The sequence below is a fragment of the Cibotium barometz genome, chromosome 47 (assembly GCF_041138505.1).
Source record: "Cibotium barometz isolate CiBa-2024 chromosome 47, ASM4113850v1, whole genome shotgun sequence".
Taxonomy (NCBI): Eukaryota; Viridiplantae; Streptophyta; class Polypodiopsida; order Cyatheales; family Cibotiaceae; genus Cibotium; species Cibotium barometz.
In genome coordinates this window covers 1176731-1201847 of record NC_141092.1, presented here as the reverse complement: position 1 = coordinate 1201847, position 25117 = coordinate 1176731, and the positions used below count along the sequence as shown (strand labels likewise).

Sequence of the window (25117 nt, the reverse complement as noted above, 5' to 3'; positions counted from 1 at the left end):
GGGTTGATCCTGAGGGGACGTTACAGTGCTTCACAAGAGATACGCGTTGGAAACTCTGCTATATATACCTGATAACTGATACAACTTAGTGTGGGGGAAAAGTGTGGTATATATACATGCTGGGGCTACTGGTCGGCCAATGTAAAACAGGCCGGCAGCCCCTGTGTAAGCCCCACAACCTGGTCGGCCAGCATGCAGTTGGGCACCTCCAAGCAACAATCTCCTACTGCCGACCAAGGAAAAAATAAAGCCCCCCACCCCACCCCCCACCCACGACTAGCAAAATTGGGAAAATGGACAATGGAAAAAAATGGAGAAAACCTCACATGGGCGGGCACACCCACATCACTGGCCCTCACTCCCTAGTGTAATATGGTACAGACAGGAGATGACTGCTAACACCCCCTCTCAACTCCTGGTGGATGTGAGACCGACCCCAGTGAGCTAGAGTGCTGACGGAGCATTTGCTGAGGTAGAGGCTTCGTGAAGAGGTCTGCCGCATTGTCCTCCGTCGAACAAAAAACTAGCAAGATGTCACCATCCAAAATCCTCTCTCAAACAAAGTGATATTGTATCTCTATATGCTTGGTCCGGGCATGGAAGATCGGGTTCCGAGCAATAGCTATACAGCTCTAGTTGTCGCACTGGATAACCGTGTGTTCCTTTTGTGGAAACCCAATCTCGCCAAGTAACCTCCGCAGCCACACCACCTCGCAAGCAACACCACAAGGAGCCCAATACGCTACCTCAATGTGGAAGACAAGGCAATAGTTGGCTACCTCTTCCTGCTCCAAGAAATCGTTCCTGAGCCAAGGGTAAAGCCGTATCTTGAAGTAGATCTCCTCGGGTCTGGATCTCCTCCCCAATCAAAGTCACTCCAACCTCGGAGTCTAACTCGGTACTTCGATCCCCCTCCAGTGTCATAAAGGAGTCCAAGATCCTTCGTACCCTGCAGGTCCCACAAGATCCGCAATCCTGTGTCCCAATGAGTCGTCAAAGGTGTCTGCATAAATGAGCTCAACAACCCCACTGGAAAACTCAAGTCCAATCTGGTGTTCAGCAACCAAATCAATGAACCGACAAGTTTCCGATACAAGGAGGCATCAACTTGCTCACAAGGATCATGTACAGCAAGTTTGGTATTTGGGACCATCGGAGATGAAATAGGCTTGCAATTCTCCATCCCAAAGGCCTCCAGCAACTCATGAACATACCGCTGCTGAGAAACAAAGAACCCCCAAATCTCCAATCCCAAAAAGAAATGGAGTAAGCCTAAATCCGTCATCTCAAACTGCTCTGACAAGGCAACCTTCGTCACAACCATGTGCTCCACATGACTGCCAATGAGAACAAGATCATCCACATCATAGCAACCAGAAATGTATGAAACATTAGAAACGGAAACGTATGAAATGCGTAAGAAACGTTTCTAAAATTTGGGCCAAAATGAGAAACGCCGTTTTTTTAAAAAGGTTTTTAATTATTTCATATAGAATTTTAGCTTCAACCTAAACATTATAGCAACACAAAAGTAGTAAGAAGCTAAAACTTGTCATTGTCACTTGGCGGATGGAGTTGCTCAAAATTGGAGCAATTTTGAGAAATAGCTAAAATTGGGGCTAATTCCATAATTGGGGAAAATTAGGGTTTGCAAATTGGGAGAAATTGAAGATTTTAATTTTCAGCTGAGAATAATATGGGGATGAAGAGGAAGAATAGAAGAGGAGGAGAAGAAGATGAAGAAAGAAAGGAGAAGAAGAAGAAGAAGAAGAAGAAGAGGGAAGAAGAAGAGGAAGAAAAAGAGGGAAGAAGAACATGAAGAAGGAAGAAGAGGGAGGGAAGAAGAAGAAGAAAGAAGAAGAAGAAGAAGAAGAAGAAGCACGTGCGAGAGAGAGAGAGAGAGAGAGAGAGAGAGAGAGAGAGCTCAGAGAACACGGTAGAGAGAGAGAGAGGGAGCAGGGGATTGAAAACGTCAAAACGTTAAAACCTTTGCTAAGGCTAAAGTCAATTTAAAAAAAACCTTACCTCATGTTTTTTATGAAAGAAACGTTTCTTATTGTAAGAAACATCCCGTACGTTTCTTTTCGAAAGAAATGCATTTCTTTGCTGCAATGATCCACATAGAGGATAATCAAAGTGACCATACCACGGTCACGAACGAGATACAAGTTTGGATCTGCAACTGATCTCTAGAAACCCTGCTTCTAAAAGAAAGTATCGATCTTCTGGTTTCAAGCCAAGGGAGCCTGTTTCAGACCATACAAGGCCTTCCGCAACCTATAAACCATACCTTTTGAGCCCGAAACCTCAAAGCTTGAAGGTTGCTCAACATACACCTCCTCCTGCAAGTCACCATCTGTTACACCGGCCACTGCTAATGAGAGGAAAAGGTAAGAACTGTCCGAATCGTGGCCATCCGAGCTGTTGGTGCAAAAGTGTCCTCATAGTCGATGCTTGGCCGCTGAGCATCTAGTGTTGAGAGGGGGTGTTAGCACATTCATCCCCAATTTCTGCCCCTTTCTGGTGTCCTTTTGGTCCCTTTTGCATGGCCCTTGATTGTGGGCTGGCCACCCCTATTTTATATATTTTTCTGGGATTTTTCCCAGCCTATATGGTTTTTTCCCAGTCGGCCAGCTCTCCCCACCTATAAATAGGTAGACTGGCCTCTCACTTTTTCATCTTGCCTAGTCTATCTTTTGCTCCCTCACTTACGAGACTACTACTGTCTCTTGCTTGGGACTGTATTGCTTCAGTATATTCAGCATAGTTGCTCCATATCGCTCTCTCTTGCACTCTCTATTCAGCACACTCTAGTGCTCTTTTGCTTCCGCTATGTGCACTCTTTCATGTGATTATCGTTCCCGGTTCAGCGATTCCATCTGCTGCCCCAGATTCAGCCCTCTTTACAGCCCCTTAACCTCTGCGTTTTTCTCAGATTTGCAGCCTTCTCCTTGCTGTATTTTCTGGACAGCTTCTGCTGGTTGTTTTCCTTCAGTTTGGCTTCATCGCTTGCAGCCAGAAGGTAACTTTCTTATCAGCGTTTCACTTCTACTTGGAGTTTGGATCTAGGCGGCCTGTTTTTTCAGGACAGCAACCCCTCTTTGGCTGTGTTTTCCTCTCCGGTGGACATTCCCTTGTGCAGAGAGGTTTTGTGGTGGTTTGGGCTTTGGTGGAACCCTTGGTACCTGTAGAGGACACTTCTTCTTCTCAGAGATTGTGCGTTTTTTTTCTTGAGGAGAGCCCAAGCTACAGTCCTAGTTGATGCCTTTCCCTCTTGCACCCTCTTACAGCATATTCCCAGCTCCTGTGTGGCTGCCTTTTCCCTCTATATCAAATCTGCATTTTTTGCTTCCCTCTTCTATTGGCCTCAAGGTTGGAGGTACAGTCGACAGAAGCTTCTGCGTTTTTTGCTACAAGAGGATTTTCGGGTGCTGTCTAGCCTCTTAGGACTGCGTTTTGGTGGGAGGAAGGGACCTACATCAACGTTTTCTGATTTGGACAGTTTTTTATCTTATGAGGTTTGATCCTAATGGTTGGATCAATGATGACAGCTTCAGATTTGGCTCCCATACCACTTTCTTGTTATTTCCTAGATGAGGCAGACAAGTTGGATGGTGGTAACTTTCAATCATGGAAGTTGCAGGTTACTTCTATTCTCAGGGAGTATGGTTTGATGGAGTTTCTCTCGTACAAGAATCGGTGCTTGCCGGACCTTGCCTCTACGGAGAATGTGTGTTGATGGAGGAAGACTGACGGACAGATCTATGGCTTTCTCCTCCTGCATTGTCAGGATTCAGTTCTTCGACACTTCATCTATGCTCCTGATGATGCTTCTACTTTCTATGTGTGGCAGTTGCTTTGTGACCTATATGGTGATGCCAGTGATCGGCAGATGGTTTCTGCTTCTGGGTGCTATGCAGCCACTGATCTTATGGATACTTCTATTGGAGATGTTCCTGCAGTGAAGGATAGTGGGCCAATTTTGCTCACTGCATCTGAGGAGTTTGTTTCTCTGATAGCCTTGCCTTCAGTTTCTGTGCATACTTCTCCTTGCCAGGATGATATCTCTGGTAATGTTTTTGAGGAAGACAGTGGGCTATCTTTGCTCACAGCTTCTGAGGGGGATTTGTCTCCTTGCTTCGCCTCCGACTCTTTCTTCGTCAACCAGTGACCGGGATGTGTTACTAGTCCCTTTGCCTTCTATGAAGGAGCCTGCTTCTATGCTGTGTGATGCTATTGAGGAGGCTACTACTACTTTAGTTACCACTACTATGAATGTTGTTGTTTCCCTTACTCTGTGTGAGGATTCTGGATTGTGGTCAGGTGTGTCCGTGACCGTGCCTGGGACACAGTGGTACTTCCAGGGCTTGAAGGATTGGGATTTGGATTTGGTTGGGCCTGTGGAGTCCCGACGTCAGTTTTCAGAGGGGGCAGTTGAGTTCTTAAATCTGGCGATGCCGACCTTCGCGGAGGATGCTATTGTACAGCATTTGGCTACTCTTGGTACAAAGTTGGAGCAGATGGACTCTTTCTTTTGAGGGTATTATCTACTTGGAGCTACAGGCTTCTAGGGATTTATGTGGCACTGTGTTTACATTTGGGTTTGGCACTGATATTTGGAGCAGCACGACGCAACCTACATGGTTGTTTTCTTCTAGAGGAGCAGTGTACCTGGCAGCTTGTTCTGTTGCTTTTGTAGTTGAGTTGCTGTGGAGATTGCTTGTGGAGCTTTCCTAGTACCTGTTGTTGCTGCATTCTTTTGTCTTTGACAGAGGACGACTTCTTCGGCTTCTCGGAGTTTGTTCAGCATCTGGTGTTGAGAGGGGGTGTTAGAACATTCATCCCCAGTTTCTGCCCATTTCTGGTGTCCTTTTGGTCCCTTTTGCATGGCCCTTGATTGTGCGCTGGCCAACCCTATTTTATATATTTTTCTGGGATTTTTCCCAGCCTGTATGGTTTTTTCCCAGTCGGCCAACATATGCAGCTCCAGTCGGCCAGCTCTCCCCACCTATAAATAGGTGGGCTGGCCTCTCACTTTTCATCTTGCCTAGTCTATCTTTTGCTCCCTCACTTATGAGACTACTTCTGTCTCTTGCTTGGGACTGTATTGCTTCAGTATATTCAGCATAGTTGCTCCATCTCTCTCTCTCTCTCTCTCTCTCTCTCTCTCTCTCTCTCTCTCTCTCTCTCTTACACTCTCTATTCAGCACACTCTAGTGCTCTTTTGCTTCCGCTCTGTGCACTCTTTCATCTAGTTCCACTTGCATGGCTTTCCTCCAAGTCTCTTGGGAAAGAGCTTCTTTAACTAAAGTAGGCTCCTTGTCCCGAATGCATAGTCACAAGGAATGGGCATTTTTAGACTCGGGAATGTTGGGGATGGCAGCATCTTCCCATTCCCGTCCCATGTCACTCTATAGTCACAAGGAATGGCCATTCTCAATCTTTTCCGTCCCCATTCCCCATCCCCATTTCGCGTCCCATGTGACTATGCCCGAATGATACGAGAAATCAAGGCATAATTTACCTATAAATGCTCCTATGGCTAACATTTGTCACGAACTCTATGTGATCTTCGAGGTCCATCCTCCGTGGTCCACTCGGAGGGATACTCCATCACACCAAACTCTCGAATGGTATCCAACAACCACTTTGGTACCCGAATAGAACACGGAGCCTCTTGCTATTGTTGTGGCACATCTCCAATCTCCGGCTAAACCTCTACAACTGACTAAGGCTAGCTAGCTGGGACAATAGCCCGAGACTCATCCTCATACACATCTGGCTCTCCAAGAAGCCGTGGCTCCTCAACAGTGGAAGCTGGAACATGCTCATCAAAGACAACATCTCTAGTGACAACAACCTCATTCCGCTCCGAGTCATATAACCTGTAGCCTTTGCAAAGAGAGTTATATCCCACAAAAACAAGCTTCTGTGACTTTGAGTCAAGCTTCCCTCTCTGCTTCTTTGGAATGTGAACATAGGCATCACTCCCAAAAACACGGAAATGGGAGACATCTAGTTTCCTGCCAAAATAAGCCTCAAACGGAGTCATTTTAGGCACTGCAATCGTCGGAGATTGGTTGAGGCTATGGACACTCGTAGCCACAGCCTCTCCCCAAAGTGGCAAGGAAGGTCTTGATGCTCCAACATCGTCCTCGCCATCTCCACCATAGTCCGGTTCTTTCGCTCAACTACTCCGTTCTTTGAAGGCGACCCTGTATTGGCCAACTCCCACTTGATGCCATGCTCCGCACAAAAGCATTAGAAGAGAACTCCCCTCCTTTGTCAACCCGAACAATCTTCACCTGCAATCCAAACTCCTTTTTCACCAAAGCATACCAGTCCTTGAACCGAGTAAATGCTTGGTTCTTATGTGGCAAAAAATACGTCCACGTGAACCTACTACAATCATCCACAATCAACATAAAATACAAGGCTCCTCCCAAGGATGGGGTCTGCATAGGCACACACAAGTCTATGTGAACCAACTCTAGTGGTTTCGAAGCCCACCTAGTAGCCTGCTTCGGGAAAGACTGCCTATGCTGCTTCCCACGAATGCTAGAACTACAATGTCTTTGCCTCCTGCTGCCAACATCTGGCAAGCCATCCACCATCTGATCTCGGAAAGCCCGCCGTAGTGCGTCCACATTCAAGTGGCCAAAACGAAAATGCCACAAATCACCGACCTGAGTACCTGTCATGTGCATAGTGTGTATCTATCGTGTGCTACACACACACAAGACTAGCTTCGAGGTTTGGGGAAGCTTGGAGCTAGGCAAGCTGATTGGCGAGCTGAGTTAGGGATAGACTAACGGGCGGGCACCCAAGTATGGACGGGCAGGCGCCCAAGTGTGGACGCCTGATGACCGGCCAAGAGCCTTTTAAAGGGTGGCCCAGGTTAGTCATTAGGATATAGAGTCTCACGTGTCTTTATGAGAGCTCTATGGTCAAGAGCCTGGATCTAGTGCAGACGTGCACATGCTTTACGCAGCCGAGGCCGACAACAGTCTCAAGGCCCGCGAGGGTAGCTTTGTGGCGGTATGGGACGTCACGAGGTAGAGATTGATTGGTACGTCCATCGAGTTAGCTCAGCTCGTGGCTCGGTGGGGACAGCCAAGACTTGTGGGCTTGCCCACGGCTGTCAAGGTTGGGAGGTGAGTCAGGCCTGCACCCCCTTCACGTTTGTTTGGTTTGTTTGCAGGTTTCAAGTCTTGTACCAGGAGCGTTCTACGAGATGATCCTATGGGGATTTGACAGTGGTATCAGAGCAAGCCTCGTGAACGAGCATGTCGGTAGGTAGAGAAGATGAGGTCAAAGAAAAGGTATGAGTTCGAGAAGCTTGCTGTTTTTCAGAGTATACTGCTGTTTTCTCAATTTCAGCATGTTGCTTTTGCATCGTAGGAACCCGTGTTGTTTGCTTTGCAAGAAGAAGGGCTATAGGTGTTTCAACTGTATGAACAATTATGAGAGAGAAAAAGTAGAAGCCAGTCGGCTGTATGAGAGAGAGAGAGAGAGAGAGAGAGAGAGAAAAGTATCGCCAGCTGTTCACTGGTTGGCGCCTGAGTGGTTGCGCAGCCCACCTGAGTGAAGACACCACCCGCTTGTGACTGCATGTGTACGTAGGCGGCACTTCAGTCGGTGCACGCAGGCAAGATAGTACACGTAGGCAGGCGGACAGGATGGTGAACGTGGGCAAGCGGGACTTGCATACAGGCTGTATGTGCAGCCAGGCACAAGCTGGCACAGGCGCCCATGTGGATGTGCAGATGGCCAAGTACATGCGCAGGTACACGCACAAGTGGTTACGGCCACGTACACGCACAGGCGCCAACCGAGTGCAGGCGGCTAACCACATGCGCAAGTGGTCCACGCGGGCAAGCGGGCGCTAATTACAGGCAGGAGGCAAAGAAAGAAAAAAAAAAGCGAAAAGCAAACGCCAACGCTGGATGGAGTTTTTTTTTAGTTTTTGATTTTATCTTTTTTTTTTAACCCACGCCACGCTTTGCTTTTCTTTGCTTTTGTTTTTTTTTTTGCTGAACCTTAGAAAGGGTTTAAAAAACCCATGCTTTGCTTTATAAGTGTTTTTTTTTTAAGAAAACAGAATATATATTTATTTATTTATTTTGCCCCAAAAAAAAACACAAAAGCAAAAGCTAAGTTAGCCTTTGGGGAAGCCTATATATTCCCCTTAAGTGGGCTTCTTGCCACACATCTCTCAAGCTCTCAAGTTCTCTAGCACTCTTATTTGTGCAAGATCAAACTTTTCTCACCTTGCCCTCTTCAAGATGTCGACCCAAGAATCCGAGTTGGAGCCCATTCCTGAACGTGAAGACCTGCCGGCTAAGCCACCGAAGGCGATCTTTTCAACGATTTTGTTTCAAAATCAGATTTCCAAGAGTTTAAAGTTGCTCTCGAAGCTTCTTTCTCGGAACGTCAAGCACAAATCGCCGCACAGATGCAGGCTTTACAGAACTCCATCTCTTTGTTGACTACTACCCTATCTACTCTTTCGGGTATGGATACTTTGACATCTGCTTTAGGCCCCAATATTACTCCGGAACAGTTTGGGGGCAAGCAAAAGCAGCGTACCAAAGAGATAGTGGACACTTGGCTACATAAGTGGCAAGTCCATTTTCAATTTCATCCATATGACGATGGCAAAAAGATCCAATTAGCAGCAGGTTTCCTCTCAGGCAAAGCTTTGCTTTGGTGGAAAGAACTCAACCCTAAACCAACAACTTGGGCACAGATCAAAGACGTCTTTAAGAAAGAATTCCTCAAGAAAGAGAATGACTATGATGTTGTTGCCCGGTTTGCTACTTAAACCATGACCTCGCAAAACCTCACTTATGAGGTCTATCTCCAAAAATTAAGGAACTTGCAGATGAAAGCTACGAAGATGGATTCTACTACTCTTTTGGGTTTCTTCGTAGTAGCCGGTTTACCCGACTCATACCGTTTACAGATTAAAAACAACAAATGCAAAACTCTGGACGAGGCCATTCATTCCGCTCGTATCTATGATGATACAATGGTCTCTTCCAAGTCTAAATCCGTTACCGAGAAGGGGAACAAGCACAAAAGGAAGTTCTCCGCACCTATGGTTGGCATGACAGGAGGAAAGTCTTCGGACCAACCTTCGAAGAATTCAACTTCGACCCCAACAAAGAAAAAACGTCTCCTCAAGGCTTTGAAGCTCAAGAGAGAGGGGCGTTGCTTCATCTGCGAAGAAAAAGGACATATACGTAACGAGTGCCCGAAGCAAAAGGGTGCAAAGACCAATGCAGGACCCAAGCCAAAGGCAGCTAACCAGTTGTCTTTGACAGGTACGTCAGTTACTGTACTTTCTCACCCTAGTTCGTGTTCTGATTGTCTGTTCAACTCTAAAGTTTTTGGCGTGCATGATCTTCTCCGAGTTTATGGAGAAGTGAATGGCCATAGAATCCACATTCTTCTAGACCTTGACAACTCACACAATTTTGTTAATTACAAACTTGTACAAAAATTGGGTCTTGACTCAACACCTAACGATCATACCTATGAGGTACGCTTACCTGCGGGTCGGCAAGTATGGGATCGAAAGGTGGAGACACTACCGATCTGGAGTCAGGACTACAAAGTTACTCTGGAATGCTATATTATGCACCTAGAGCATGTAGACTTGTTATTAGGGATTGAGTGGTTTAAGACTCTTCAAGTCCAGATAGATTGGTCTAGTCATATTTTTTCTTTTAAACATAGGAACACCTAGTATTGTATCTTAGGTGATTGTATACATCCCTCTCAGGAACGTCTTGTACATTCAGTTGATTTTGGTAATCTAATAGATTCTTCTTTGTATCTTGCTTTCCATTGTGTCTTGATTCCACTTTCTTCAATTCTCATACCTACTATGGATGTCAATGAATTAAGTGTGTTTGAAAGCAAAGAATTAAAGAAGATACTTGATTTATTTCAAGATGTATTTCCTAAGGAATTGCCATCGGCTTACCACCCGAAAGGGCAGTAGGTCATCGTATTGACCTGGTCCCTGGTGCTCACCTTGTTAGTATTCCACCTTACAGGCTGAGCCAAGCTAAGGAAGATAAGTTGGCCAAACAACTCGCAGATTATTTGAGGATGGGCCGGATCCGTCTAAGTAAATCACCTTGGGGTGCACCTGTGTTGGCTAGGAGAAAGAAGAACAACACCTGGAGAATGTGTATAGATTACAAGAGATTGAACAAGCTGACAATTAAGAACCGTTATCCTCTTCCTAGATCAGATGACCTGATTGACCGGTTAGCCGAAGCGAAATATTTCACGCAGATAGATTTACATACTGGTATTGACTGATCATCAGTCAATCAAGTATGTGTGTGTGATACATATGATTTGAGAGGAAGGAAAGCTCGATGGGCTGAATTAATGCAAGATTTTGATTTTGAGATTCGTTATAGAAAAGGGTCCATGAATAGTGTCACAGATGCGCTTAGTCGATTTAGAGAGGTGAATACTTTGTCGTTCACCGAGATTTCTACTGACTTATTTCAGTCATTGAGAGGGCTTTGCACGACTAATAGTTATTTTGGTCCATTTGGCAGAAGATCCAGGACGGGCGCTCATTGATTGACCGAGACTCAATGACTGAGCAGCCTACCATTCAGGCTGCATGAGATCAGTGGATGATTCGGAATGGTTTACTATTCCGTAATGACAAAATTTGTGTACCACAGATCCCGGACATTAGGTCCAAGATTCTTAAGGAGTGTCACGACAACCCTTCTGCTGGACACCCTGGGATACACAGGACATTATCGTTAGCGAAACACACTTTTTATTAGCCAAAGATGAAAGGGTATGTAGAAGATTATGTTCTCAAGTGTCAAGTTTGTCAAGCAAATAAAGCTGAACGCTTTAGCCAAGTTGGGCTTTTGCATCCTTTGCAAATCAAAGGTAATAAATGGGAAAATATTTCCATAGATTTTATTACCGGATTGCCAAGAACAAGTCAAGGCCACGATTCGATTTGGGTTGTGGTGGATCGCTTGACAAAAATGGCTAGATTTTTACCGACACGGAAGACCATTACAGCTACGCAATTAGCACGGCAGTTTATCGAGCAATTTTTTAGACTGTACGGGTTACCGCAGGACATAGTCAATGATAGGGACTCTAAGTTTACAAGTGACTTTTGGAGACTTGTTTTTGAGAAGTTGGAAACAACTTTGAATTTGAGTTCCTCATATCATCCTCAATCTGATGGCCAGACTGAAAGAGTTAATCAGATTTTGGAGGATATGCTTCGAGCATATGTATCCAAAAGACAGAATTCATGGGAGGATTATCTTCCTTTGTTAGAATTTGCATATAACAGTACTAAGCATACAAGTTCAGGTTTTAGTCCTTTCATTGTATGGTTTTCAACCTTGATCACCTGTTACAGTGGAATTTTCAAGACTTCAGCATGATGCACACGTCATTTTTTGCAAGATATGCAAGAAATGTTACAAGTTGCGAAAGAATCTATTAGAAGTGCTCAAGACAGAGATAGATTTTATTCTAATAGACATCATTCACCCAAAGAGTTCTCTGAAGGAACGATGGTGTATTTGCGAGTTCCGAAAGGTTTCGTGTGACCCCTCCCTACAGGAGGCCTACAGATCGGAAGACAATATACACATATTTAGAACACTTAATTTAACTGTTATTAAACAATGGAAACAACATCAGCAACACAAATACTGAAAATACAAATGACACCAGCACTAGGGCCAGAAAAGGCCGGCTCCCCCCTCAATACTTTTTATATTTCTTGGAGAATTTATATTTGTACAAGTGTCGCAGGCCTGAAAGGCCAAATTTCTCCACAAGGGAGTGAGAACAACCAGATAAAACTGGTTCAAGTCGATGAAGAGGTGTTAGTCGGAGTAGCCCCAAATCACAGGCTCATTCCCACCTTCACTAGGTGGATGCCTGTCACTGGTCTTCCGAGACCGTGCACCAACAGGCATGCCCGTACTAACGCAGGCCAAGGGGTACACTGCGGAGGGAGCATGACCTGGTTCTCCCCAATGAGCTTTGCTCCCAAATTCCCTGGTGAGTCAAACCTTCACTGGCTCTCAGAGGCTCTGAGAGCACCGTTAACAACACCGCACAGGGAAAAATACTAACCAAAACTTCCTGAGCATGGTCAGCATATACATGCTTTGCTCCTGCACTGCACAACTTAAAGAATTCTCTGAATTTAAATTAACAAATTTCAAATTTACACAAATGAGAAAACATGAGAGCACCTGGTACAGTGAGTATAATTCGTGTACAACACGTACAATCAGGCACATCAAGTACTTCACACGTGTGCAGGTACAACCAGCCAAGTACTATGCAGGTACTTGTACTTGCAACAAGTACAACAGGTACATCAAGTGCTTCACACATGCAAGTACAACCAGCCAGGTAGTATTCAGGTTCTGTACTTGCAGTAGGTACATCAGTTACTTCACACGTGTACAAGTACAACCAACCAGGTAGTATTCAGGTTCTGTACTTGCAACAGGTACATCAGGTGTTGTACTTACAGATTAAGCACATGGGCAGCAAGTACAGGCCGGTTCAGAGCAAGCAGGTACAGATTTCAGCAGCCGTACAGCTCACGTGTGCAGGTGGGAGGCAGGTACAGCAGGGACAGTAGCCGTACAGCACACTGGCAGCAAGTACAACAGGCGGACAGTAGTCGGGTACACGTTTTTTATTGAGGCGGGTACAAGAGCAGAATCCAGCCTATGGGTAGCAGGCGATGGAGAAAGAGAGAGCTGGTCACCACCCACGTGGGAAATATGTACTAATCTTCCATGCAATAGTTGCTTTTAGAATTATTAAACTCAAATCAAAGGTTAGTTTATGGGCACCCACACTAGAAAGTAAATGTCCAGCCCAAATTTAAATGTGTGAACACATTGCCTTATAAACATTAAAGTTAACCATAGTTTATGGATTTTACATTTTAAAAGGGCCAAAATGGTAATACTTACCACCTATTCACACGCCACACCACCAAGTCAACAAACAGCATTCCACGGTACACTGGGGGCGTCCCCATCCAGTGTACTGGCACGGCATAACAGGCAGACACGCGCAAACAAGTCATGCAAAAACAAATTTATGCATACAGGCATAAATGCATGTATATAAATAATGGACGAAATCTCCCTTCGATGAAACTTGTACAAGAGGTTCATGTCGGGCACAAAACTGGCGCGACAAATATAAATAAATGTCCTGGTCTTCCTATGGAGTGATAGTCCCATAGATAAGATACCATCCTGGCCATACCCGGGTGGCACCAACAAGCTCCCGTCCATACAGCACAAAGCAAATCACACGCGTGACACAAAACTGGTTTCCGTCCATGTGACGCAGCACTGGTCGCACACGGGTGGCACTGATCTGGCTCCCGTCCATGTGACACCATAAAACTGGCCCTTTCACATGGGACACTGGCCTGGCCCCATGTGAACATGGCACAAATATGGCCGCTCTATGGAGTGAGTCCCATAGAAGTGGCTCAAAAAATGGAGATGGACCAAATGGTGACATTCTGAGACTTTACGGACATGTCGATCTCCGAAATTATCCCCTTTATACTGTGGACCATTTCGTATTACAAGACGGATTGGTTCAGACGCATATGAATTGGATTTGCCTTCTCATGTGAAAGTTCATCCTGTACTTTATGTCAGTAGACTTAAGGAAATACTGGGTGGAACAGACCAGTTAGATGTCGAGGATATGACATTTGTTCCACACGAACCTGAAAAGATTCTTGGATTTCGTGAAAGACGATTGTGTAATACACTTATCACGGAATACAAGATCGAGTGGAAGTATCGTGTTGAGGAGGACACTACATGGGAGACATTGACTACCCTTCAGAGGGATTACCTTGGCTTTTTAGTGAGCTCAGGAGTGAGCTCTTAGAGGAAGGGAAGTATGTCATGTGCACAATGTGTATCTACCCAAGACTAGCTTCGAGGTTTGGGGAAGCTTGGAGCTAGGCAGGCTGATTGGCGAGCTAAGTTAGGGATAGACTAACGGGCGAGCACCCAAGTATGGACGAACAGGCGTCCAAGTGTGGACGCCCGATGACCGGCCAAGAGCCTATAAAAGGGTGGCCAAGGTTAGTCATTAGGAGATATAGTCTCGCGTGTCTTTGTGAGAGCTCTATGGTCAAGAGCCTAGATCTAGTGTAGACGTATACCTGCTTTACGCAGCCGAGGCCGGCATCAATCTCGAGGCCCGCTAGGGTAGCTTCGTGGCGGTATGGGACGTCACGAGGTAGAGATTGGTCGGTACGTCCATCTAGTTAGCTCAGCTCGTGGCTCGGTGGGGACAGCCAAGACTTGTGGGCTTGCCCACGGCTGTCAAGGTTGGGAGGTGAGTCAGGCCTGCACCCCCTTCACCTTTGTTTGGTTTGTTTGCAGGTTTCGAGTCTTGTATCAGGAGCGTTCTACGAGGTGATCCTATGGGGATTTGACGGTACCTGTAAGAGAAGAGAGTACTGAGAGTTTGTAAATCCCATTCTCCACTCCGCCTTCCCAAACAACCTGGCATGTTGTTTTGTCCCGGATAGTAACTGAATGCTCATAAAACTCCACCCGCATGCCAATCTTGCAAACCTCATACACTAGCAAAAGATGAAAACCAAGAGATGGAATATAAAGAACTAGGGAGGAATGCTTCCCCCCTCTACCATCGGGGACAATCTCCAACCTGCCCTCACTGTGAATCGGGATAGTGGACTTGTCATCGATAAAGATGTGACATGTTTGCCTCCAAAGGTCCTGTAACAACTCTCGAGAAGGAGTTATGTGCCTAGAAGCACCACTGTCTAGAATCCACTCCCAAGTATATCCCCAATGGTGAGACAAACCACCTCCCTGCTCGAAGAAGATGAAGCTCCGGTGTCCATAATCTCCAAGTGCACAAAAGCTTGAGTCTTCGCGGCTGCAGCTGAGAAATCGACACCTTTCTTGGTGCTCCGCTGAGGACATTTCCTCCAATAATGACCCTTTTGGCCACAATGGTTACATCATTACATGTCCACTCAGCCTTCAAAGCACACGATCTAAGTCGGGATTCTTCTCAAAAGACTTCAACAACTGGGAAGACTTCCCTTTGCCCTTCTTCTTGTTGTTGTTGTTGCGGCCTTTCGACCGCTAGCCAGTCAAAGCCTCATAACCTCTACCCTGTGAAGGGTTCAAAAATTGCTCCTCCTGGTCCAAAACCATAGACACGAGCTCCTCCCAAGTAATGGTGCTACACCTCCCACTAGTGATCAAAGAAGAATAGAAAGCTGAGTACTGAGGGAATAGATGAGCCAGCAAGGTGACGGCCATGTCCTTTGATGATATCTTCTTCCCAGCCTGAAGAACCTCTTGCAAATGTGCTTGGAGTGAGTTGATGTGCTCTCTCATCGTTGAAGACTTTGCAGGATTCAGCACTCGCATCATCTGCACTTCCAAGGAAATTCTCTTCATGGGCGAATACCCGATTGTGCAAAAAGGCCAAGTGCTGCCAAATTCCTCCAGCCAGATGTGTTTGGTGTGATTGATCACTTGGGGTGTGCGATTGAGGAAGATGAAAGAATGCACACGGGCATCGACACAATCCCACAACTGTGCCTGGGCCTCCCGCTCTTTCTTAGTTGAAAGTGAAAGTTCCTCCTCCAAATCTGGCCTTGGAACTCCAACCACGATGAAATCAACCAAATTAGTAGACTCTAAGACAGACTCCATCATTACCTTCCACATGCCATAGTTGTTCCCATCCGACTGTCGGTCCACCAGGAACGTCGGGAGGGTGGGGATCTTCACATGTTTCTCTGCCATCTCGAGCAAATCTGCCATCTTGGGGGCTTATGTGGTCTTGTGAAGAGAGGGTGGGTGGGAAAAAAATCGGCATTTTATTGCAAGGTAGCTGTCCAGTAATGGCGCCCGCCTTCTACCCGCTTCTCCACGTCCCGTACAGCCCAAATATTCTCCAATCAGCACCAAAAAACAGCAACCCAGAAAGCTCTCAATGTCTCCAAAGATTCAAGCCATCTGGGGCTCTGATACCATGTCGGAATGAGCAGCGGAAATGAGACTGAATACAGAGCCGAAAACGCAGAAGTGCTGCACAAGAGATAAGTGCTGGTAACTCTGCTATATACACCTGATAACCGGTACAGCTCAGTGTGGGCAGGAAGTGTGGTATATATACATGCTGGGGCTGCTGGTCGGCCAGTGTAAAACAGGCCGACAGCCCCTGCGTAAGCCCCACAACCAGCAAGACCTGGTCGGCCATGACCAGGCCTGGTCGGCCAGCATGCAGTCGGCGGGCACCTCCTGGCAGCAATCTCCTACAGCCGACCAGGGAAAAAATAAAGCCCCCCCACGACTAGCAAAACTGGGAAAATGGACAATGGGAAAAAATGGAGAAAACTTCACACGGGCGGGCACACCCACATCACTGGCCCTCGCTCCCTATAGTGTAATATGGTATAGACAGGAGATGACTGCTAACACATGCATCCTTATCTACTTGTGCACCTCTATTTTTCCAAGGCCCTCTAACCTTACAAATCAATTTAACCAGTGGAGTGGACAGAAGATAAAGTGTTTGAGGAAGAGCCTTCGGTAGTAGAGTACACACAGGCAAGATGGAGTTCCAGATCAATTAGACACACATCAGATTGTATCTGTTTCATTATCCAAGACAAACATTCGGGCAACTCAAAACCTCAAGCTGTTCTAAAGCACTCAGTACAGACCGTAGACCAGCCACTAGTATGAGATGTAGAACACAGTGGGAGGCCCAACGACGACAGAGAAACCAGAAACCCTGGGCATCCAAGCTGCTCAACTTTGGCTGTCCTTTAAAATGGGGATTTAAAAGATGTGAAAACCGAGGTACACGTCTCCACATTCTTACCAACTGCACACCAGCAGAACGTGAACTGACCAGTAGGAGTGAGATGTGCCACCAAACAAACCACCAAAGTATAGATTATCTACTTGATATGTGCACTAAACATCTAGCTTATTGGGCATTGGATTACTACCTGTAGTAACATCTTTGCAGCTGTGACATACTGGTTCCCTGGCCCCAGAATCTTGTCCACCTAACAACACCAAAATGCCAAATTGAAGTACTTTTAGTCCTATCCATACTACAGAAGCTAGACCTGCAAGACTACCGCATACGACTGCCATAGTATGCCGCTTTCACCACAACCACACACACATGAACGTGTGCATGTGTGCTATAAGAGAACATTGCACCTTTGGGCAACTTCCTGTTCCCCAAGCCATTGCAGCAACTGCCTGCAACAACCACCAAAAGACCAGAGTTAAAAGATCAAGATCCACCCATGTAAATGCTGCTCTGAACTACACTAACAGGGACACAAGGATATCCAAGGACCTGCCTGCGCTCCTCCAGCTTTCAAGATAAAGGTGACACCCGACTTCTTTGCACAATACACAACCTCCTGCATAAACTTAGCACTTGTCAATGAAACATGAATACATCATAATGTCCCACCAAACTGGAACACACATATGCACATGCATACATGTATAAAGTAGTTGAAGACTTACAGGACAGATAGACCCATCATGCCTTGGAGGTGTGGCAATTACCACAGTTTTACAGCCCGCAATTTGGGCAGGCTGCAGAGGAAACCACCAACCCTCATCACCACATGCTTTAGAAGGTACAAGATTCTCCTCTGTATATAATCAAACTAATCCTTACCACTGCAAGCATCAAGGCAGTTGATGGTAAAACCGCCGTTCCGCCAGGTACATACAAACCAACGGCATTGATGGCACGTGCAACTCTCCTGCACTTCACGCCCTATTTCCCCCAAAGAACACAGTCATGCATGTAAAGCTAGAGAAACAAAAGGCTTGAAAAGAGATGCTTTTTCAACTGAGTGTAAGGCGAAGCAGAAAGAGAATGGGAAGGCATACTGGCATGTTTTCTACTTCAAGCTCATGGGTCTTCTTTTGGGCAGCATGGAATGCATGAATGTTTTCGTAAGCCACATCAAACGCCACCTTCACGTCTACTCCAAGCTTCTCAAAGGCATGATTGAGGGATCAAATTTTTCAGAAACCATCAAATTAAGGGCACAAAATTGGCCAATCCAGGCTTAGCATTATTACAGCTTTTTTTCATAATGATAGTAATAGTACCTCGGGATCTGGTAAATCTGCTACTCTTACAAGCACACGGTCCAACTTGACTCCATCAAATTTGGCAGTATAACTACATCAAGTGAAAGGGGGGGAAAAGGATTTGCAAAGAATAAATCAATTGCTGGTTTTTTGTGCCAATATACACACATATGCATGTGTGTGCACATTTCAGAAAGCGAACATCTGATCCTTTGAAAGAAAATCACAGGGCATTCAACTCACTCGATTACCGCAGAATCTCCGCGATTGCGAACATCCTCTACAATAGGGCTTACCTGCATTGCAATAATGGAGAAAATCAAGGCACATGATTAGATTTTTAAAAACCCCAAAAATATGAATGGATGGATGGGTGAGTGGGTGGGTGGGATGAAGGGGAGAAATGTTAGGGGAAAGCAAACAGAGTATGATTTAAAACTGATGGGAAAAAGACTTTACTATTTGAAAAATCGAAGAGAAGTCTATTCGGGGACGATCTCTGAGGCTCTTCAATTCGCCATCGCCGAGTTCGGAAAGCTTGTAGGTTTTCAAGCCAGTGTCGAGCAGGCTACCTGCACAGGCTGCTGCAGCAAGTTTTTGTAAAATATACGATCAAAAGAAGAAAACAGAATTATTGATTTTAGATCGATTGGGTTGGAGATGAAGACCCATGCTTCTGTTGATGAAGAACTGATGATTTGGGCGCCTCTCTGCTGCAGAGAAACTCGAACGAGAAAGCCACTTGAAAGCGAGAGAGGAAGGCGTTGAAGAATGGCATGAACGATGTTGAGGAAGTATTGAAGTGCGAAACAGAGAGACTGATGATGATGATGATGATGATGATGATGATGATGATGATGCTGCTGCTGCTGAAGTGGTGTGTGAGAACAGCAGCGAGGTAACCATAGCGTTCCCTCTTGAAATGCTACGCTGAGATCCTTAAAGAGTTACCCATTTATAGAACTCCATTTTGCATTTTATTTTACATTTAATAAACAAGAGAAAGGTGGTAGTGTGAGAAACAACCTGTGCGTGCGTGTGAATGTGCATGTGCATGTGCGTGTGTGTGCGAGGGGGGGAGAGAGAGAGAGAGAGAGGACTTCATGTGCTCATTGTAAGAAGAGAAAGAAAGAAGAAACTACCCAATCGTAAGATTGAGATGAAACAAGATGAGATGTCAATTGAGAGATTGAGATGGAACAAGATGAGATGTCATCCAAGGACACTGAAATCAAGAATAGTCTAATCAAGAATAGTCTTTCAACATCATAGTTGATGCTGGAGTGCTGCTTAAGAACAGCGTCGAAGTAACCATAGCGTTCCCTCTTGAAATCCTAGGCTAGGTACCTTTAAGAGTTACCCATTTATAGAACTACATTTTGCATTTTATTTTACATTTAATAAACAAGAGAAAGATGTTAGTGTGAGAAACAACTTGTAAGCACGTGTGCGTGTGCGTGTGAGGGAGCGACAAAGACACAAAGAGAGAGAGAGCGCCATGGACTTCGAGCACCCATCTCTATATTATCTTAAGGAAGAGTTTCACAAAGTTGCCACATGGGAAGAGGAGGAGGAGGTCGGGGAAACTTGGGTAAATTTTGAATTTTAGAAAGCTGAAAACGTGTGGAGAATGAGTGGCCGGCTAGTTGTAAGACGAGAAAGAAAGAAGAAACTACCCATTTGAGAGATTGAGATGAAACAAGATGAGATGTCAATTGAGAGATTGATATGGAACAAGATGAGATGTGTATATAAGGACATTGAAATTGAGAATAGTCTTTCAACATCATAGCCAAGACAATGGTAAGGAGAAAGACAAAAGAAACTACTAAGGACACTATGATTAAGAAGAGTCTTTCAACATCGTAGCCAAGACAATCGTATGGTCCATATGATGGCAAGGAATGGAATTCAATTAGGAACCCAATGCATAAACCACTACACCAGCACTCTTTAAGAGAGAGAGAGAGAGAGAGAGAGAGAGAGAGAGAGAGAGAGAGAGAGAGAGAGAGAGAGAGAGAGAGAGAGAGAGAGATTTCTATGAACTTTAAGCATATTATAAACAAGAGAAAGAAAGATCCTATAATTTTCAACTATTCTAAAATTGTTTACACATTACTACCTCCCCGTCTACATTCAATAGGGACAATATCAATGTGAGAAACATGTCCTCTTCTGAATTTTATGAAGCCTTTGCTATGTACACGGAGTTTGTAGACTTTGCCTATTTGACATTAAGCACAAGATAAGCCCACTTTATATGTTCCAACACCGTCTTACAAAACGATAAGTGTTTGTTTATGCTAGTAAGATGGCAAAGCACCTTACGGTTTGGGCAGGTGAAAGCATGTTAACCTACGGAATGGTTAATAGCCATAGTGGTGGCTCTTTTTTTGGGAGAGATACGGATGCCGTATAGGAATAAATCTCTTTATTCTTTAAAAGGGACCGTATAGTGCTTTGGGACTACTTGGAAATCTCTCACAACAATGACCTCAAAGAAAGTGTATTCTCTTCATGTGTACTCCATTCTGCATGCACCCTTGGCATTCCATGTGCCACTTGCACACCAAATGTGCTAAGTAGGGGTCCATGGAGCGAGTGCTCCACATGCATCAAAAGTGGCACCATAACAAGCACCAGATTGAGTGCCACTACTCATCGCTGAAGCTCTTCTATCCTGAACAATAAGACAACAAAGAAAATCTCATTAGAATCTTCCTAAATTATAAAAAGAAAATGAGCTAAAATTTTGCACTCTATTGTATTTGAACCCTCTCAAACATAATTGTTTGTTCTAGAGGCATCCTCTTAGCTTCTGTTTTAGCAAGCTACAAGTATTCTAGCCACAAATCATACTGATCCTTGTCATTGAAGATTTTCCATTGAGAAAACTTTGTTGCTCTTATATTGGTGGTAGTACTCTCAAAACATGTGATACATAATTATTTTGAGACTTATGACATTATTGAAGGATGTGAACCATGCTCACATGGGACTTAGAGGAGTAACAACTATTGTTTGCCTTGGTAGAGGAATTACTACTGCTTTCGTTTTAACCTTTGGAGATTAAAGGAGATTCAAAAGCATTTTTTGTTATTTCATGGGATGTGTCTTCTTTAAGATGCACTTAAAAATGGAGGAGAGTGGGTAAAATTGTTTAAAATTTGCAAAAAATCTACACGTCCTCATTTTTTTACAATTTTATATGTATCTTTCACATGTAAGTACACATAAGCCTTTGCATGTTAAGGTCATAAAAAGTCCCTCTCTACCTCCTCTTTAATGTTTTCCCCCTTGGACTAGAGTTTAGAATTAGAATAATTTCCAACTAGTTAATCTAACAACAAGCCTTTGCATGTTAAAGGTGATTAGGGTCAACATTCCCTCTCTATCTCCTCTAATGTTTTCCCCCTTGGACTAGAGTTTAAAATTAGAATAATTTCCAACTAGTTAATCTAACAACAACCCCAATCTTATCAAATTATCTACCAAAACTTTTCCTAATAAAGTAAACCTGTCCATGAAGCTTAGAGGCCCGACCATTTTTAAGTTTGGTGAGCCTAGTGTGAAAACTAGGCTCACCAAACTAGTGTGAAAACTAGTCATTCGTATATAAGTCATCTTACATAGTATAACGGGGGATGAAGTTTGACTTTTTCCCCTTGCTAGGTGGCACATTCTTTAGCCCCTGCACCGTCCCGCTGTCAACTAATCAAAGGAGTGCCGCCTAGAGTGTAGCCAGGTGGCGAGTTTTGTAGCCCTTGCGCCTATTTGCCGTCCACGAATCAAAGGAGCGCCACAAAAAAACTGCAGCCAGTCGTGTCTTTCATGTTACCGTGAGGGGGTGCCGCCACCACAGTGCGTCCATAGCAATGAAGGGGGCGGCAAGTTTGGTGCCTGCACTGCTTCGACTGCTCCTCCTCGCCTTCGCGACTGCTCCTGCTCTCGGGTTTTACGGGTCAAGCTACAAGGGTTAGTAAGGCTCCTCTCTCTCTCTCTCTCTCTCTCTCTCTCTCTCTCTCTCTCTCTCTCTCTCTCTCTCTCTCTCTCTTGTGCTCGCTCTTGGTTTTACTAACCTTCTTTGGGTGTGTTTTTGTAGGTTTCAAGCGTCTGCTGGGTGCCGGGTCCGACGCTCTCCATAGTAAGTGGGCTCTCCCTTTGCATGTCTGTTTGGATGGGGGGGGGCTTTTCATCATTGCGTGTTGCATGAGGATGAGTTTGGAGCGAACCGCGCATGAAATGGGCTGGGGCCTCATCACCACGTGGAGCATGGGCTGGGGCCTTAAATTAAACCGTATGCATATATTTAAAAAAACATCAATCTATTTTGTTTTAATCTATTTTTATTAAAGGTGAGAGATAGATGTGTGTGTGAGTGTGGGGGTGTGTGTGTGTGTGTGTGTGAGTGTGGGGGGGGGGGTGTGCGCGCGCGTGAGTGAGTGAGAGAGAGAGAGTGTGTGTGTGTGTATATGTGTGTGTGTGTGTGTGTGTGTGTGTGTGTGTGTGTGTGTGTGTGTGTGTGAGAGAGAGAGAGAGAGAGAGAGAGAGAGAGAGAGAGTGTGTGTGTGTTTTTGTTTGTACTTGATCTATTTTTATTGAAGGTGAGAGATAAATGTGTGTGTGTGTGTACCACAAAAGCAATTACCCATTACTACGCGTGCATTCAATGCATACCCACGAGCAGGACAAAAATCGTGAGGCAAATTCCTGCTATACAGACACCCAATATAAATAAATAGCCTATATGCATCCAGTTCCTGCAATAATCCATTTAATATGGACTGGTCAATGTGGTTAGACAACTATAATATGTCAGCAATACGACAAAACAGAGCATCAGGCAATCCCTGAACATCTAACAAAACAACTCACTATGAGATTTGCCAAAAACAATGAGGAAATAGCATGGCACACATGCCACTATTCCACAGAAAGGTAGACTCCACCTATACATCTATCCCTATGGAATCAAGGCATCAGCCATCCTGTATAAGCTAGCAAACATGTATGAAGCCATCAAAGGGAGAATAAATTGCAAAATCTTCAAGGCCATTCAGCTAGCAGCAACAGACATAAACCAAACAAGTGCATTTGTTAAAAATATGCACCTGATAAACCGAAGGAGGCGCACCCCCGGATGTAGCCAGAGACAAAGCCATATCTACTGTAACAAGCACAAAGGACTAAATGAGTGGATAGACCACTCACCTTGAGTTATATAGGAAGCCATGCACCATCTATGTAGAGCTCCCGCCATTCGCCAAGCAGAAGATCCAGGGCCCCAGTCGTTGCAGGCGAATATCCGAGTATTCATGGAAGTAAAGAGGCGGACGGCTACCAAACCCAATGCCCACCATATATAGCATAACCTATTAAATGGTTATCAATACACCAAGGCTAAATCCAGCCCAAAAACACCAAGGATGCAGTACCAAGGGTCCAGTCATGTGCCAATCTAAATTAGTTAAAAAGATCTTTGTAGCAAGATAAATTAGTTAAGGATCCAGTCATATGCCCCACAATTAGAATGAGGTTATTAACTCATTTTTTTTTAAGGGAAAGCAAAGAAATCTTGTAATATAGAATAAGAGTGCCAGCCTAGCAACCAAATAGTTCTAATGCAAGAGAAATGTGTGTGTGTGTGTGTGTGTGTGCCCACCCATTCCCAGGCACCATACCTATTTTGAGGCGTAGGCCCATAGGTATGGGCCTACAATCTCAAAATGGTAATTAATGCAAAAGGCTAGAAACGTAATCCAGGCCAGTCATATTCAACTAATCTGTCAATAAGAAGGTTCAGAATCTTAGGTTTGTGAAATCCATTAGCACAAAACTTATTTACCAGTTTGCTAATGTTTTCAAATGCTTGCCATGCAGTAGTACAAGAATACAGAATTAAATGAAAAGAGCTTAAAATCGTATTTTTTGCCTGTATAAATGGCCGGTTACTCTTTTTCTTAACAAATTCAAAAGGGATAATGGGTAGTAATTCCCTTTTCCAAGTATAACCAATGCTGTACTCACCAATAAATGGACTAACAAGAGTAATTTCCATGTTCAGATAAACTGTTTTTGTTACAAATTCCCCTTGTAGAGGTATATTTTCATAGCATTGCGTAATATCTGCAGTATATATTGAGAAAATCTTATCAGGCAAATTCAAATAGACTTCTGTGGCATTTTCAACAACCCAAAAAGGGTTGCAGTCTAAATTAAGAAATTTCTTAATATCATGTTGTTTCCTTGCACATATCTCATGAAATCCTTTTAGAACTAGGTTTAAAACTGAGGTAATAATGGAAGTAACCTCAGTAAATACACAATTTGAAGCATTTGAGATCCATCGGAATTTGTTTTTATGAATCTTAAAAGTAGGAAACAAAACAGGCAAGTTTCTATTACGAGGGACAATCTTTCTATAACTTAATTCTTCAAAAATTATAGCGCTAAACTCTGAAGGTTTAAGTGAACATTTATAAAATTCAGCGCTCTCAAGTCTATTCCTGGCAGCCATATAGGCCAGATTTTTACAAATGAATGAAGCATTATTAGGAGCCTTATCTAGCCCTATAATAAGAACTCTATTCATTAGTGTATGAAGTTTTAGCATAAGCGAAGGACTAGCCCAGGATATTTCGGTAGAAAACCATTTCTTAGGAAGAAAAGACACAAGTTGGTTATACACCTGAGGAAGTTTTCTTGAAATAGCAACTACATCAGTGTCTTCCAGATGAAGACCTTTGGCAATGTCTGCCAAGCAATCAGTAATAGCACCAAGTGCTAAATGTGGATTAAGTGGTTCATTAGGGATATGATTCAAGCCACAACTAAGTAAATTCTTAACTTCTTTGTCTTGGACAAAATTAATATTACTAGTGCAAACATGCACACCCAAAGCACCAAAGTCACTT

General features: G+C 44.4%; 1 protein-coding gene across 3 annotated transcripts in view; it reads right to left on the bottom strand.

Annotated features, from left to right (window-relative positions):
* Positions 1–19152, bottom strand: part of LOC147611250 (histidinol dehydrogenase, chloroplastic-like) — a 34215-nt gene extending 15063 nt beyond the window's left edge. The window contains exons 1-10 of one of the 3 annotated variants that reach the window (XM_086784304.1): positions 18872–19152; positions 18663–18787; positions 18447–18499; positions 18222–18294; positions 17997–18101; positions 17779–17880; positions 17622–17693; positions 17446–17512; positions 17304–17341; positions 17084–17143 (exon numbers count right to left, since the gene is read on the bottom strand). In XM_086784304.1, the coding sequence (XP_086640430.1) occupies positions 17084–17143; positions 17304–17341; positions 17446–17512; positions 17622–17693; positions 17779–17880; positions 17997–18101; positions 18222–18294; positions 18447–18499; positions 18663–18787; positions 18872–19109 (933 nt within the window). In that variant the 5' untranslated portion in view covers positions 19110–19152. The remainder of the gene's footprint in view (positions 1–17083; positions 17144–17303; positions 17342–17445; positions 17513–17621; positions 17694–17778; positions 17881–17996; positions 18102–18221; positions 18295–18446; positions 18500–18662; positions 18788–18871) is intronic. The other 2 variants (XM_086784305.1, XM_086784306.1) reach the window with 2 other exon arrangements.
* Positions 19153–25117: the final 5965 nt, after the last annotated feature.